The sequence below is a fragment of the Acipenser ruthenus genome, unplaced genomic scaffold (genome assembly GCF_902713425.1).
Source record: "Acipenser ruthenus unplaced genomic scaffold, fAciRut3.2 maternal haplotype, whole genome shotgun sequence".
Taxonomy (NCBI): domain Eukaryota; kingdom Metazoa; phylum Chordata; class Actinopteri; order Acipenseriformes; family Acipenseridae; genus Acipenser; species Acipenser ruthenus.
In genome coordinates, this window is record NW_026708290.1 from 59,045 (window position 1) to 72,500 (window position 13,456).

General features: G+C 48.5%; 1 protein-coding gene across 1 annotated transcript in view; it reads right to left on the reverse strand.

Moving 5' to 3' along the window:
* Positions 1-393: 393 nt before the first annotated feature.
* The window catches only part of LOC131730534 (ADAMTS-like protein 4), a gene marked incomplete at its 5' end in the record, with an annotated part of 17,994 nt that continues 4,931 nt past the window's right edge, over positions 394-13,456 (reverse strand). The window contains 14 exon segments of the mRNA XM_059020636.1: positions 394-1,731; positions 1,914-2,058; positions 2,305-2,484; positions 3,237-3,410; positions 3,709-3,882; positions 4,222-4,426; positions 5,866-5,995; positions 7,195-7,401; positions 7,514-7,622; positions 8,999-9,062; positions 9,064-9,163; positions 10,091-10,211; positions 10,213-10,296; positions 10,933-11,069. Coding sequence (XP_058876619.1) covers positions 1,469-1,731; positions 1,914-2,058; positions 2,305-2,484; positions 3,237-3,410; positions 3,709-3,882; positions 4,222-4,426; positions 5,866-5,995; positions 7,195-7,401; positions 7,514-7,622; positions 8,999-9,062; positions 9,064-9,163; positions 10,091-10,211; positions 10,213-10,296; positions 10,933-11,069 — 2,093 coding nt within the window.

Consider the following 13,456-nt stretch of genomic DNA (forward strand, 5'->3'; position numbering starts at 1 on the left):
CTGTTCGAAGTTCGAATTTCGAAGTTCGAACCCTCTTTTTTTCCTGAGGCATTGTGATGTCATTTAGCAGGCGAGTATCGCCCTCTAGCGGCGTTGAAAGCGAATGACACCTTTTGACAGAATTTGAGACCAGTTCAGGGACGCATGTGTTTGCCAGTCGATCCTTGTTCTTTGGGCTTGTAAAAAAAACTAAATACATACATAAATAAATGAAAAAAATAAAATAAAGTTGCATAGCCTGTTTCTGTGTTTTTATTTTTTAACGGAAGTGTAATTATAAATTGTAATTAGTGCCGCATAATGTCGTGCATTTGAATCGGAGAGTAAAGATGTTTGAACGCACACGCACGCACACACACGCACGCACGCACACACACGCACGCACACCCTGAAAACGCATCAACTAACATGTTTATTAATATCATCACAAACCATCAACACCCACATTCTGAATCTCAACACAATACAGTAACATCCTCGCTAACAGCGAAATATATAGATCTATCTTTCATGAAAAATAAATTAGTTTTACATAAAATAGATACTTTTGTATAGATTTTTTTTTTTAAAATGCGTTTTTCATAGTCAGGCACTTTGGAACACAAATAAAACAAACAAACAAACACACAGCTTGCATGAATAATAAAACACACACAACTCTACACATTACAGAAAGAGGGAGAGGAAGAGAGGGAGAGAGGGAGAGGAGAGAGGGAGAGAGAGGGAGGGGAGAGGGAGAGGAGAGAGGGAGAGGAGAGAGAGAGGAGAGGGAGAGGGGGAGAGAGGAGAGGAGAGGAGAGAGGGGAGAGAGGGGAGAGGGAGAGGGGGAGAGGGGGAGAGGGAGAGGAGAGGGAGAGGAGAGAGGGAGAGTGGGGAGAGGGAGAGAGGGAGGGGAGGGAGGGAGAGGGAGAGGGGGAGGAGAGGGGGAGAGGAGAGAGGGAGGGGAGAGGAGAGAGGGAGGGGAGAGCAGAGGGGGAGCGGGAGAGAGGGAGAGTGGAGAGAGGGAGAGAGGGAGAGAGGGACGTTCAAACCCTCTTTGCTGGTCCACTTGAGTGGAACGGTTCTGCGTGTAGTTCATCAGACGAGATCCAAGATTTAGCACCTTGTGTACAAACCCCCCCTCAAGAATAAATAATAATAATAATAATAATAATAATAATAATAATAATAATAATAATAATAATAATAATAATAATAATAATAATAATAATAATTCATTTGCAGAACGCGCTGGGAGAATCGTGACAGATGGTCAGAGCTACACTGTATCGAGCAGCTCTGATCCAGCACAAGTCCTGCAGCCTTTTTCAAATACATGAAAGTGTAGAAGTTTGTCAGTGTGTGTGTCAGTGTGTGTCAGTGTGTGTACGTGTCTGTGTGTGTGTGTGTGTGTGTGTGTGTGTGTGTGTGTGTGTCAGTGTGTGTGTGTGTGTGTGTACGTGTGTGTACGTGTCTCTGTGTGTGTGTCTCAGTGTGTCTCTGTGTCTCTCAGTGTGTCTCTGTGTCTCGTATGTCTCTCTCTCTCTCTCTGTGTGTCCTCTCTCTCTCGGTGTGTCTCTCTCTCTGTCTCTCTGTGTCTCGGTGTCTCTCTCTCTGTCTCTCTCTGTCTCTTGCTCCGCTCCGCTCCACGCGCACAGGCAGTGCAGCACACTGTCCTGTAGTACGAGTAAACGCAGAGGCGAGCCTGAACCACCAGGGGGCAGCTGTGGTGCGTGTCTCTGCAGTTCTCATCTGGAGAGAGAGGAGAGAAAGGGAGGAGAGGGGGAGAGGGGGAGAGAGAGAGAGAAAGAGAGAGAGAGAGAGAGAAGAGAAACGCTTTAGTTTAAAATAAGCACTGAGACATACACTGAGACACACACACACACACACACACACACACACACACACACACACACACGCCCCTCCTCTCTCACCTGTCTCTCCAGTGCAGGGCTGTGTGTTGCAGCTCTGCTTCTCCGCTGGCTTCAGGTCAGGGTCACACTGCTGGCTCAGAGCTCTGTCCTCTGTGAGACACCGTACCTCCCGCGCCTGGACTCCGCCCACACAGGACCTGGAACACTGAGCACAGCACCGGCAAAGCCCATTGGTTGGAACCTGCAGTCTGTCGCTAGGCAGAGATTACAGTGTCCCCTCCTCTCTCTTTCCCCCCTTCCCTGTGTCCCCTCCTCTCTTTTCCCCCTCCCTGTGTCTCCTCCTCTCTCTTCCCCCTTCCTGTGTCCCCTCCTCTCTCTTTCCCCCTCCCTGTGTCCCCTCCTCTCTCTTCCCCCTTCCTGTGTCCCCTCCTCTCTCTTCCCCCCTGCTCACCGCACTCCACTGTGTTGTGTACCACTTGGCTCTGCAGGGTCCCGCGTTGCACTCCTGCACGGAGGGCAGCTTTTCCAGATGCGCGCAGTCCCGGGCCGGTGTCACGTTGAAATCGGCCCCCAGTTTGTTGACGCAGATGATGTCACGGCGCTGGGTTCCATTCCCGCACTCCACGTTGCACTGAGAGGCCGAAAGTGAGAGAGAGAGAGAGAGAGAGACAGACAGGACAGACAGACAGACAGGCAGGCAGGCAGACAGACACACAGACAGACAGGCAGGCAGACAGACAGAGGGAATAATTAATAACAGACACTTTATTTCATTTCATTCCCAGACAGATTGGCAGGTGCTGCACATGCTAGCGGACAGGGAATGAAAGACTTTTCTTGTTGGAATGTTTGGCTTTTTCTTGTTTTTTTTATTTTATTACTTTTTCCCCGCCTGTCCAGTGTGCCCCCCCCTCCTCTCCTCCTCTTCCTCTCCCCTCGCTCCCTGGTCTCTCCCCTCTCTCCTCTCTCCTCTCTCCTCTCCCCTCTCTCTCCTCTCTCCTCTCCCCTCTCTCTCCTCTCCCCTCTCCTCTCACCTCTCTCCTCTCCCCTCTCTCTCCTCTTCCCCTCTCCTCTGCTCTCTCCCCTCTCCCCTCTCTCTCCTCTCTCCCCTCTCCTCTGCTCTCTCCCCTCTCTCCTCTCCTCTCCTCTCCTCTCTCCTCTCCTCTCCCCTCTCTCCTCTCTCCTCTCATCTCCCCTCTCTCCTCTCCTCTCCCCTCTCTCCTCTCCCTTCCTCTCCTCTCTCCTCCCCTCTCCTCTCCCCTCCCCTCTCCTCTCTCCCCTCTCCCCTCACCCCTCTCTCCCCTCTCTCCTCTCCCCTCCCCTCCCCTCCCCTCCCCTCTCCCCCCCTCTCTCCCCTCCCCTCTCTCCCCTCTCTCTCCTCACCTCGCTCCAGGGTCCTGTGTACCACCTCGTGCTGGGCTGGCACGCCCCCCCGCTGCACGCTCGCAGCTCCGCAGGCCTGGCCCCCCCGCAGCTCTGCTCTGATGGGCCGTCAGCTCGACTGGCCAGACAGACAACCGAGCGACGCTGGACCCCTGTCCCACACTCCACCGAGCACTGCGAGGGGACAGGGAGACACAGTTAGTGTGTGTGTGTGTGTGTGTGTGTTTATATCTCAGTATACTGTATTCACAGCATGTATATGTCTCAGTGTGTATGCATGTCAGTGTGTATGCAGCATGTCTCTCCACTCACAGTGTGTGCATGTCAGTGTGTATGTGCGTCAGTGTGTATGTGCGTCAGTGTGTATGTGCGTCAGTGTGTATGTGCGTCAGTGTGTATGTGTGTCTCAGTGTGTATGTGTCTCAGTGTGTATGTGTGTCTCAGTGTTTATACAGCATGTCTCTGCACTCACAGTGTTGCTCCAGTCGGAGCTGAGCCAGCTGCGTAAGCAGGGCCCCATGTTGCAGGCCTCGTTTCCGCGGGGTCTCAGTCCGGCGCTGCACTCGCCCTCGCTCACCGTGGCGCCGTGGGTGCTGACACAGCGCACTGAGCGCGTGCGCTGACCCTGACCACACATCACAGAGCACTGCAGAGAGAGCACAGCGTCACGAAGAGAGCATGACATCAGAGCACTGCAGCATGACATCAGAGCACTGCAGCATGACATCAGAGCACTGCAGCACGACATCAGAACACAGCAACACGACATCAGAGCACAGCAACACGACATCAGAACACAGCAACACGACATCAGAGCACAGCAACACAACATCAGAACACAGCAACATGACATCAGAGCACAGCAACACGACATCAGAGCACAGCAACACGACATCAGAACACAGCAAACACGACATCAGAACACAACACAACGAGAGCACTGTACTGGTACATACTGGTCTGTACTGGTGTGGCAGTTACTCACGGAGCTCCAGTTGCTGCGGATCTCCCAGTGGCTGCAGACGCGCAGCTGGCAGGGCTGCGTGCTGTTCGGTCTGAGCAGGCTGCTGCACAGCTGGGGATGCACCATGGTGCTGTGAGCACCGTAGACCTGCCTGCACTGAACCTGCCTCTGCTGCTCCCCAGGGCCACAGGACTGACTGCAGCCAGACCAGGCCCCCGCCTCCCAGCTGAGACAGAGAGACATTATCAAACACAAAACTGGACAAACGCGACCTTTCAAAATCTCTCATGAAGAACTCGGCTGCTGTTATCACGGCTTCCTTCTGGAAGAGTCGCTTTTTTTTTTTTTTTTTTTGTGATATTGTTTTGTAGTTTCTTTTGATTACATGATGTCAGATTAAAAATATCTAAATTACGTTCATACAGTTTTTTTATTATTATTATTATTATTATTATTATTATTATTATTATTATTATTATTATTATTATTATTAATGAGTCCATTCAGCAGACGCTTTTATCTAGAGCGACATACAGAGACTAGGGGGGTGAACTCTGCATCATCAACAACTGCTGCTGCTGCCTGCTGCAGAGTCACTTCCAATAGGAGCTCGTTTGTTTTACGTCTCATCTGAAGGACGGAGCACAAGGAGGTGAAGTGACTTGCTCAGGGTCACACACACACACACACACACACACACACACACACACACACACGCACACACGCACGCACAGGGAGTCAGTGGCTGAGCTGGGATTTGAACCTCCTGGTACAAAGACCCCGTTCTATAACCACTGGAGCAGCGAGGAGCCCCGCTCTCGACTTGACTAGAATCAGCCGCTGAACACTTCCATTCGCTTCCATTGACTTCCATTCGCTTCCATTGACTTCCATTGACTTCCATTGACTTCCATTCGCTTCCATTGACTTCCATTCACTTCCATTGACTTCCATTCAATTCCATTCGCTTCCATTGACTTCCATTGACTTCCATTCGCTTCCATTGACTTCCATTGACTTCCATTGACTTCCATTGACTTCCATTTGCTTCCATTGGCTTCCATTCGCTTCCATTGGCTTCCATTCGCTTCCATTCACTTCCATTCGCTTCCATTCGCTTCCATTCACTTCCATTGACTTCCATTGACTTCCATTCACTTCCATTGACTTCCATTGACTTCCATTCGCTTCCATTTGCTTCCATTGACTTCCATTCGCTTCCATTGACTTCCATTCGCTTCCATTCACTTCCATTCGCTTCCATTCACTTCCATTGACTTCCATTCAATTCCATTCGCTTCCATTGACTTCCATTGACTTCCATTTGCTTCCATTGACTTCCATTCACTTCCATTCACTTCCATTCACTTCCATTGACTTCCATTGACTTCCATTCGCTTCCATTGACTTCCATTGACTTCCATTGACTTCCATTGACTTCCATTCGCTTCCATTGACTTCCATTCGCTTCCATTGACTTCCATTGACTTCCATTCGCTTCCATTGACTTCCATTGACTTCCATTCGCTTCCATTGACTTCCATTCGCTTCCATTGACTTCCATTGACTTCCATTCGCTTCCATTGACTTCCATTCGCTTCCATTGACTTCCATTCAATTCCATTCCCTCCCAGACTCATGCAGACCCGGCAGCACCGCACTCACAACGCTGGGCACGGCTGCACGTTGCAGGCCTCTTCCACGGGGGCGGGCTTTGCGGTCGGGTCGCACTTCCTGTCCTCCACTTCCTGCTGGGTTTTCCGGGAGACGCATTGGAACACCGGGAATTGGAAACCTGGAAAAGAGAGAGGAGCGATCGTGTGAGCAGTGTTCATACCTCAGCTTTCTGAACCACAGCGTATTATTATTATTATTATTATTATTATGAAAAGAGAGAGGAGCGATCCTGTGAGCAGTGTTCATACCTCAGCTTTCTGAACCACAGCGTATTATTATTATTATTATTACTATTATTATTATTATTATTATTATTATTATTATTATTATGAAAAGAGAGAGGAGCGATCGTGTGAGCAGTGTTCATACCTCAGCTTTCTGAACCACAGCGTATTATTATTATTATTATTACTATTATTATTATTATTATTATTATTATGAAAAAATAGGTTTTTTTCTGATTTTAACAATTAAAACTGCATATTTTATTTTGTGATTTTTTTTGCATTAGACTTTTTTCATTGTTCTAGTTATACAAACTTAGCTTTTTATCTTCATTTTTTATTCTTCTAATTTTTATAATTAAAACCACTTTTTTTAATTGCAGCTTTCTAACAGTGTTGATTCTGGCTGTTTTTCATGTAATCGTTTGATTGATTGTTATTGTGTGTGTGTGTGTCTATGTGTGTGTGTGTGCGTGTGTGTGTGTGTGTGTGTGTGTCTCTGTGTGTGTGTGTGTGTGTGTCTCTGTGCGTGTGTGTGTGTGTATGTATATGTGTCTCTGTGTGTGTGTGTGTGTGTGTGTGTGTATGTGTGTGTCTGTGTGTGTGTGTGTGTGTCTCTGTGCGTGTGTGTGTGTGTATGTGTGTGTCTGTGTGTGTGTGTGTGTGTGTGTGTATGTATATGTGTCTGTGTGTGTGTGTGTGTGTGTGTGTGCGCGCGTGCGTGCATGTGTGAAGGGCTTTGGGATCTTTGAGATGCAAGATGTTATAGAAATGTGAATTGCATTGGATTGGATTGGATTGCACTGTACTGTATAAAATTGTACTGTATTGAATTGTATGGTATTGAATTGTATGGTATTGGATTGTACTGTATTGCACTGTACTGTACTGTATTGAATTGTATTGTATTGAATTACATTGGATTGGATTGGATTGCTCTGTACTGTATTGCACTGTACTGTATTGAATTGTATTGTATTGTTAATAAGAGGTAAGAGATTGGGTTTTAAAGATGCACGGATCATGTTCCACAGCTCATAACAGCTGCATTGCTTTCATCATTATTCACCCTTTAAGGCCCGCCTCTCCTCACCTTTGCCACAGGAAGCAGAGCAGTCTGTAAGCCCCGCCCTCCTCCACAGGAAGTCGGGCAGCGACTGGGGGGGCAGGTCTGTGCGGGGGGGGATCCTGACGTTGCGGGCCGAGCCTCGAGAAAGGGGGGCCGGGCTGGCCTCTCTCAGGGGGGGGGCAACGAGGGGGGTCTGCAGAGGACCGGGGGGAGACACCAGCGTCAACGGACCTGAGAAACACAGGGGGGGGGGGGGGGGGGGCAGCACAGATACACGTTACACAGGGAGCTCAGCTGACACACAGAGACACGCGCTCGCACACACGCACACGCACACACTCACTGAATCCCTGTCTCTCTCTCTGCTCTCGCTCCGGTTCCTCTGCTCTCCTCCTCTCGGCCGGCAGGTAGAACTCATAATCGATCCCCGGATTCTTCTTGTGGAAAATAATCTGGAGCAGCGAAAGAAAAACACAAACAGACCTTTACAGATCTACAGCGGCAGCCACCAGCTTAGCAGCTCCTGCAACTGCAGGACGGAGACACGAACAAAACGAAACTAAACCACATGAACAGAATTCTGATCTTTCATTCATCACCAGGCAATCAAAAGAAGATTCAAAATGAGATCGCAGAAGCCATCATAGCAGTACAGTATTTCATGATAGATTTCCAAATGTCACATTTTTTCAATTAGCCCATTATTCAGCAGCTTTCATTGGACTCTATGAAGCTGAGGGAGTTCATTCTATATAGAGGGGGTGGAATTCAATATGTTAACAAGGGAACATTATTCAGCAGCTTTCATTGGACTCTATGAAGCTGAGGGAGTTCATTCTATATAGAGGGGGTGGAATTCAATATGTTAACAAGGGAACATTATTCAGCAGCTTTCATTGGACTCTATGAAGCTGAAGGAGTTCATTCTATATAGAGGGGGTGCAATTCAATATGTTAACAAGGGAACATTATTCAGCAGCTTTCATTGGACTCTATGAAGCTGAGGGAGTTCATTCTATATAGAGGGGGTGGAATTCAATATGTTAACAAGGGAACATTATTCAGCAGCTTTCACTGGACTCTATGAAGCTGAGGGAGTTCATTCTATATAGAGGGGGTGGAATTCAATATGTTAACAAGGGAACATTATTCAGCAGCTTTCACTGGACTCTATGAAGCTGAGGGAGTTCATTCTATATAGAGGGGGTGGAATTCAATATGTTAACAAGGGAACATTATTCAGCAGCTTTCATTGGACTCTATGAAGCTGAGGGAGTTCATTCTATATAGAGGGGGTGGAATTCAATATGTTAACAAGGGAACATTATTCAGCAGCTTTCATTGGACTCTATGAAGCTGAGGGAGTTCATTCTATATAGAGGGGGTGGAATTCAATATGTTAACAAGGGAACATTATTCAGCAGCTTTCATTGGACTCTATGAAGCTGAGGGAGTTCATTCTATATAGAGAGGGTGGAATTCAATATGTTAACAAGGGAACATTATTCAGCAGCTTTCATTGGACTCTATGAAGCTGAGGGAGTTCATTCTATATAGAGGGGGTGGAATTCAATATGTTAACAAGGGAACATTATTCAGCAGCTTTCATTGGACTCTATGGAGCTGAGGGAGTTCATTCTATATAGAGGGGGTGGAATTCAATATGTTAACAAGGGAACATTATTCAGCAGCTTTCATTGGACTCTATGAAGCTGAGGGAGTTCATTCTATCGGGGATGTAACACTTTTAGTCAGAGCTGTGTATAACTCTGATAAGGGAAAGCTGAAACGTTGAACCCTGATTCTGCGTCCCCCCCCTGATACTCACGTAGACGAGCAGCACGGTGGTTGTAGGTCCCGGGGCGGTTAGCATCTCCCCCCCCCCCTCCCCCCCGACGGTACTGGAACAGCGTCCCCCCCGCCTCATACTGACCAGGGGGGTCAACCGCCCAGCGCCCGTTAATCACAGAGAGACCGCTGCCAGTCCGGAGAGCTGGGGGAGGAGGAGGAGAAACACACAGTTCATTTTTGTCCGGTTTTTTATTTCCCCGTTAAATATATATGGGGGGAAAACTATACAAAGCGCTGGGTGTGGAATTCAATATGTTAACAAGGGAACATTATTCAGCAGCTTTCACTGGACTCTATGAAGCTGAGGGAGTTCATTCTATATAGAGGGGGTGGAATTCAATATGTTAACAAGGGAACATTATTCAGCAGCTTTCATTGGACTCTATGAAGCTGAGGGAGTTCATTCTATATAGAGGGGGTGGAATTCAATATGTTAACAGGGAACATTATTCAGCAGCTTTCATTGGACTCTATGAAGCAGAATCAGTTCATTCTATAGGGGGATGCAAAACTTAGAGCCAGAGCTGTAGATAGAACTAAAAAAACTAATGCAATGTCCACCAGAGGGCGGTATAACCCACATAATTCCCCAGCGGTTCAGGTCTCTCAGACTGTGCTAGTCTGTGATGCGAATGAGATTGTGCTCCTGCGTTACTATTATTATTATTATTATTATTATTATTATTATTATTATTATTATTATTAGTCATTTAGCAGACGCTTTTATCCAAAGTGACTTGCAGAGACCAGGGGGTGAACTCTGCATCATCAACAACTGCTGCTGCTGCTGCAGAGTCACTTCCAATAGGAGCTCGTTTGTTTTACGTCTCATCCAAAGGACGGAGCACAAGGAGGTGAAGTGACTTGCTCAGGGTCACACGCGCACACACACACACACACACACACACACACAAACACACACACACACACACACACACACACGGGGAGTCAGTGGCTGAGCCGGGATTTGAACCTCCTGGGGTAACACGCCCTCTTTCTCTAACCGCTGGACCAGCAAGCCTCCTGCTGTGTGGAGGACTCTAGCTAGGTGGCGCTGTGTGTGTCTCACCCAGGTAGTTGGGGCTCCTCTCCCTCTCCGTGATGGTGATGCGCGTGGCTCCGGGGGGGATCTTTAGGAACTGGTGGTATCCGACCGGAACGCTGCTGTTCTGGAACGTTCCCGCCACTCGCCCTGCAGGTGGCGCCGTCGCCCCCGCACACTCCACAACTATCGAGGGTGAGGTTCGAACCCAGGACCCCATCACAGCCAGGACTCTGCAGAGAAAACACACACACACACAAAGACATTACAATGCTTCCCTATATTTTACCATACCTCTCTGTGCTTTACAATGCTTCCCTATGCTTTACCAGACCTCTCTGTGCTTTACAATGCTTCCCTATGCTTTACCACACCTCTCTGTGCTTTACAATGCTTCCCTATGCTTTACCAGACCTCTCTGTGCTTTACAATGCTTCCCTATGCTTTATCAGACCTCTCTGTGCTTTACAATGCTTCCCTATGCTTTACCAGACCTCTCTGTGCTTTACAATGCTTCCCTATGCTTTACCAGACCTCTCTGTGCTTTACAATGCTTCCCTATGCTTTACCAGACCTCTCTGTGCTTTACAATGCTTCCCTATGCTTTACCAGACCTCTCTGTGCTTTACAATGCTTCCCTATGCTTTACCAGACCTCTCTGTGCTTTACAATGCTTCCCTATGCTTTACCAGACCTCTCTGTGCTTTACAATGCTCACTATACCCTTCCTGAATGATCTTCAATAGCACTACAATGGGGTGAGGCTGGTAGAATGGGACCCCAGTGTGCTCACTATACCCTTCCTGAATGATCTTCAATAGCACTGCAGTGGTTCTGTGTCACACTGTGGCGCAGCTACACAGGCTCACCAGGCAGCGTCCCGTGATGCACACCGCTGAGGAGTTCCCCTGGCAGGGGGTCCCGTCCCAGACCCGCTCAGCGTGGCGCACATAGAACCGGAACCCAATGGGGCGACAGTTCAGCTCGCAGCGCTGATAACCACCCCCTGCCGCAAGAGGAGGGAGGAGAGAGAGAGAGATGCAGAGAGACAGAGATAGAGAGAGAGACGCAGAGAGAGAGAGAGAGAGAGAGAGAGAGGAGACAGAGAGAGAGAGAGCGAGAGAGAGACAGAGAGAGACAGAGAGAGAGAGAGAGAGACACATTAATTGAAATGTGAGAGTGAAACATTTGAAATCTGTGGTCACTGCAGCTGTAAGTAGCTTCCCTCTCTTCCCCTCTCTTCCCCTCCCTCCCTCCCTCTCCCTCATAAACTGGGACCCAGACCTGATTGGATACACCCACACACACTCACACCCACACTCACTGCGATGCCTGTGTCTGTGTGTGTGTGTGTGTGTGTCTGTGCGTACATGCATGCATGTGTGTGTCTGTGTGCATGCGTGTGACAGTGTGTGCGTGTGCGTGTGCGTGTGCGTGTGCGTTATGCATCATTTTTTTTAGACCTCTGGGAGTTGAAAGTTTACCGTGTTTTTTAGTAAATAATTAAATTAATAAATTTTAAAAAACCCAGACTCCCTTCACTTGACCTCTGAGCCTGCCAGCCTGCCAGCCTCTCTCTGTCCCGGGGCGGAACAACAGGAGCATTTAAAGTCGAGTGGAAACATTGATTGGGCGCGGGGGGGGGGGGGACTGCGCTTCAGAAATGAAACAAAAAGACACCCCCCCCCCCCCCCCCTTTTTTCCTGGAACCAATTTTCATTTCTTCTGGACTATAAACAAAACACACATGTTTCAAGCTGGTCTAAAGCTAACATCCTGAGTGCAGCGTGGTGTGACTGCAGAGACAAGCAGCACACAGTCATGCTTTCACACAGAGCCTTCACCAGCGCTCATGCACACTCTCGCTTTCCCATGTTATACTCTGCATTCACAGTACCACACTTTACCAGGGCTTGCATAATCTGCTTTACCAGACCTCTCTGTGCTTTACAATGCTTCCCTATGCTTTACCAGACCTCTCTGCGCTTTACAATGCTTCCCTATGCTTTACCACACCTCTCTGTGCTTTACAATGCTTCCCTATGCTTTACCAGACCTCTCTGTGCTTTACAATGCTTCCCTATGCTTTACCAGACCTCTCTGTGCTTTACAATGCTTCCCTATGCTTTACCAGACCTCTCTGTGCTTTACAATGCTTCCCTATGCTTTACCAGACCTCCCTGTGCTTTACAATGCTTCCCTATGCTTTACCAGACCTCTCTGTGCTTTACAATGCTTCCCTATGCTTTACCAGACCTCTCTGTGCTTTACAATGCTTCCCTATGCTTTACCAGACCTCTCTGTGCTTTACAATGCTTCCCTATGCTTTACCAGACCTCTCTGTGCTTTACAATGCTTGCCTATGCTTTACCAGACCTCTCTGTGCTTTACAATGCTTGATCAGCCCCAGTGTTTCTAGGCAACAAGCTCAGGTGTGTCTGATTATTAAACTCACAGTGAAACCAGGACTGGATCAAACTGCTACTCCACGGGAGTCTGATTCCTATCCCTGATTTTTTGATCTTGCTTTGGTAGCCCAGCTTTCAAATTCAATTTAAAGTGAGTTTGGAGTTAATTTTAAAGCAGCATTTGTCACTAGTGAGCGTTTTAATAAATATTTATCAGACAGTGTATTCCCCCACTCCCTTGTCTCTCTCTCTCTCTCTAAGCTCTGCAATAACAGTGGCATTGCCTGTGGCTCCCAGGACACTGATATGATCTGGTGTTGGTGTCGTGGGCTATGGACCGTGACACCGGGGATTACACAGCCAGCTCGGACATAACCCTTTCCCTGCTGCCTTAAATCACCTCAACCAGGGGCCCCCTCTTCCACTCTCTGGTCTGAACCCTGTTCTGAATCATTTGATCATTGAACCGAGTCGGGTGACAGAGGGAGAGGAGACTGGGAGGAGAGCTCTCTGGAGCTCTGTGGATGACTGAATGGAGTCTCACTAGCATGTGTCGGGTGACAGAGGGAGAGGAGACTGGGAGGAGAGCTCTCTGGAGCTCTGTGGATGACTGAATGGAGTCTCACTAGCATGTGTCGGGTGACAGAGGGAGAGGAGACTGAGAGGAGAGCTCTCTGGAGCTCTGTGGATGACTGAATGGAGTCTCGCTAGCATGTGTCGGGTGACAGAGGGAGAGGAGACTGAGAGGAGAGCTCTCTGGAGCTCTGTGGATGACTGAATGGAGTCCTCGCTAGCATGTGTCGGGTGACAGAGGGAGAGGAGACTGGGAGGAGAGCTCTCTGGAGCTCTGTGGATGACTGAATGGAGTCTCGCTAGCATGTGTCGGGTGACAGAGGGAGAGGAGACTGAGAGGAGAGTTCTCTGGAGCTCTGTGGATGACTGAATGGAGTCTCGCTAGCATGTGTCGGGTGACAGAGGGGAGAGG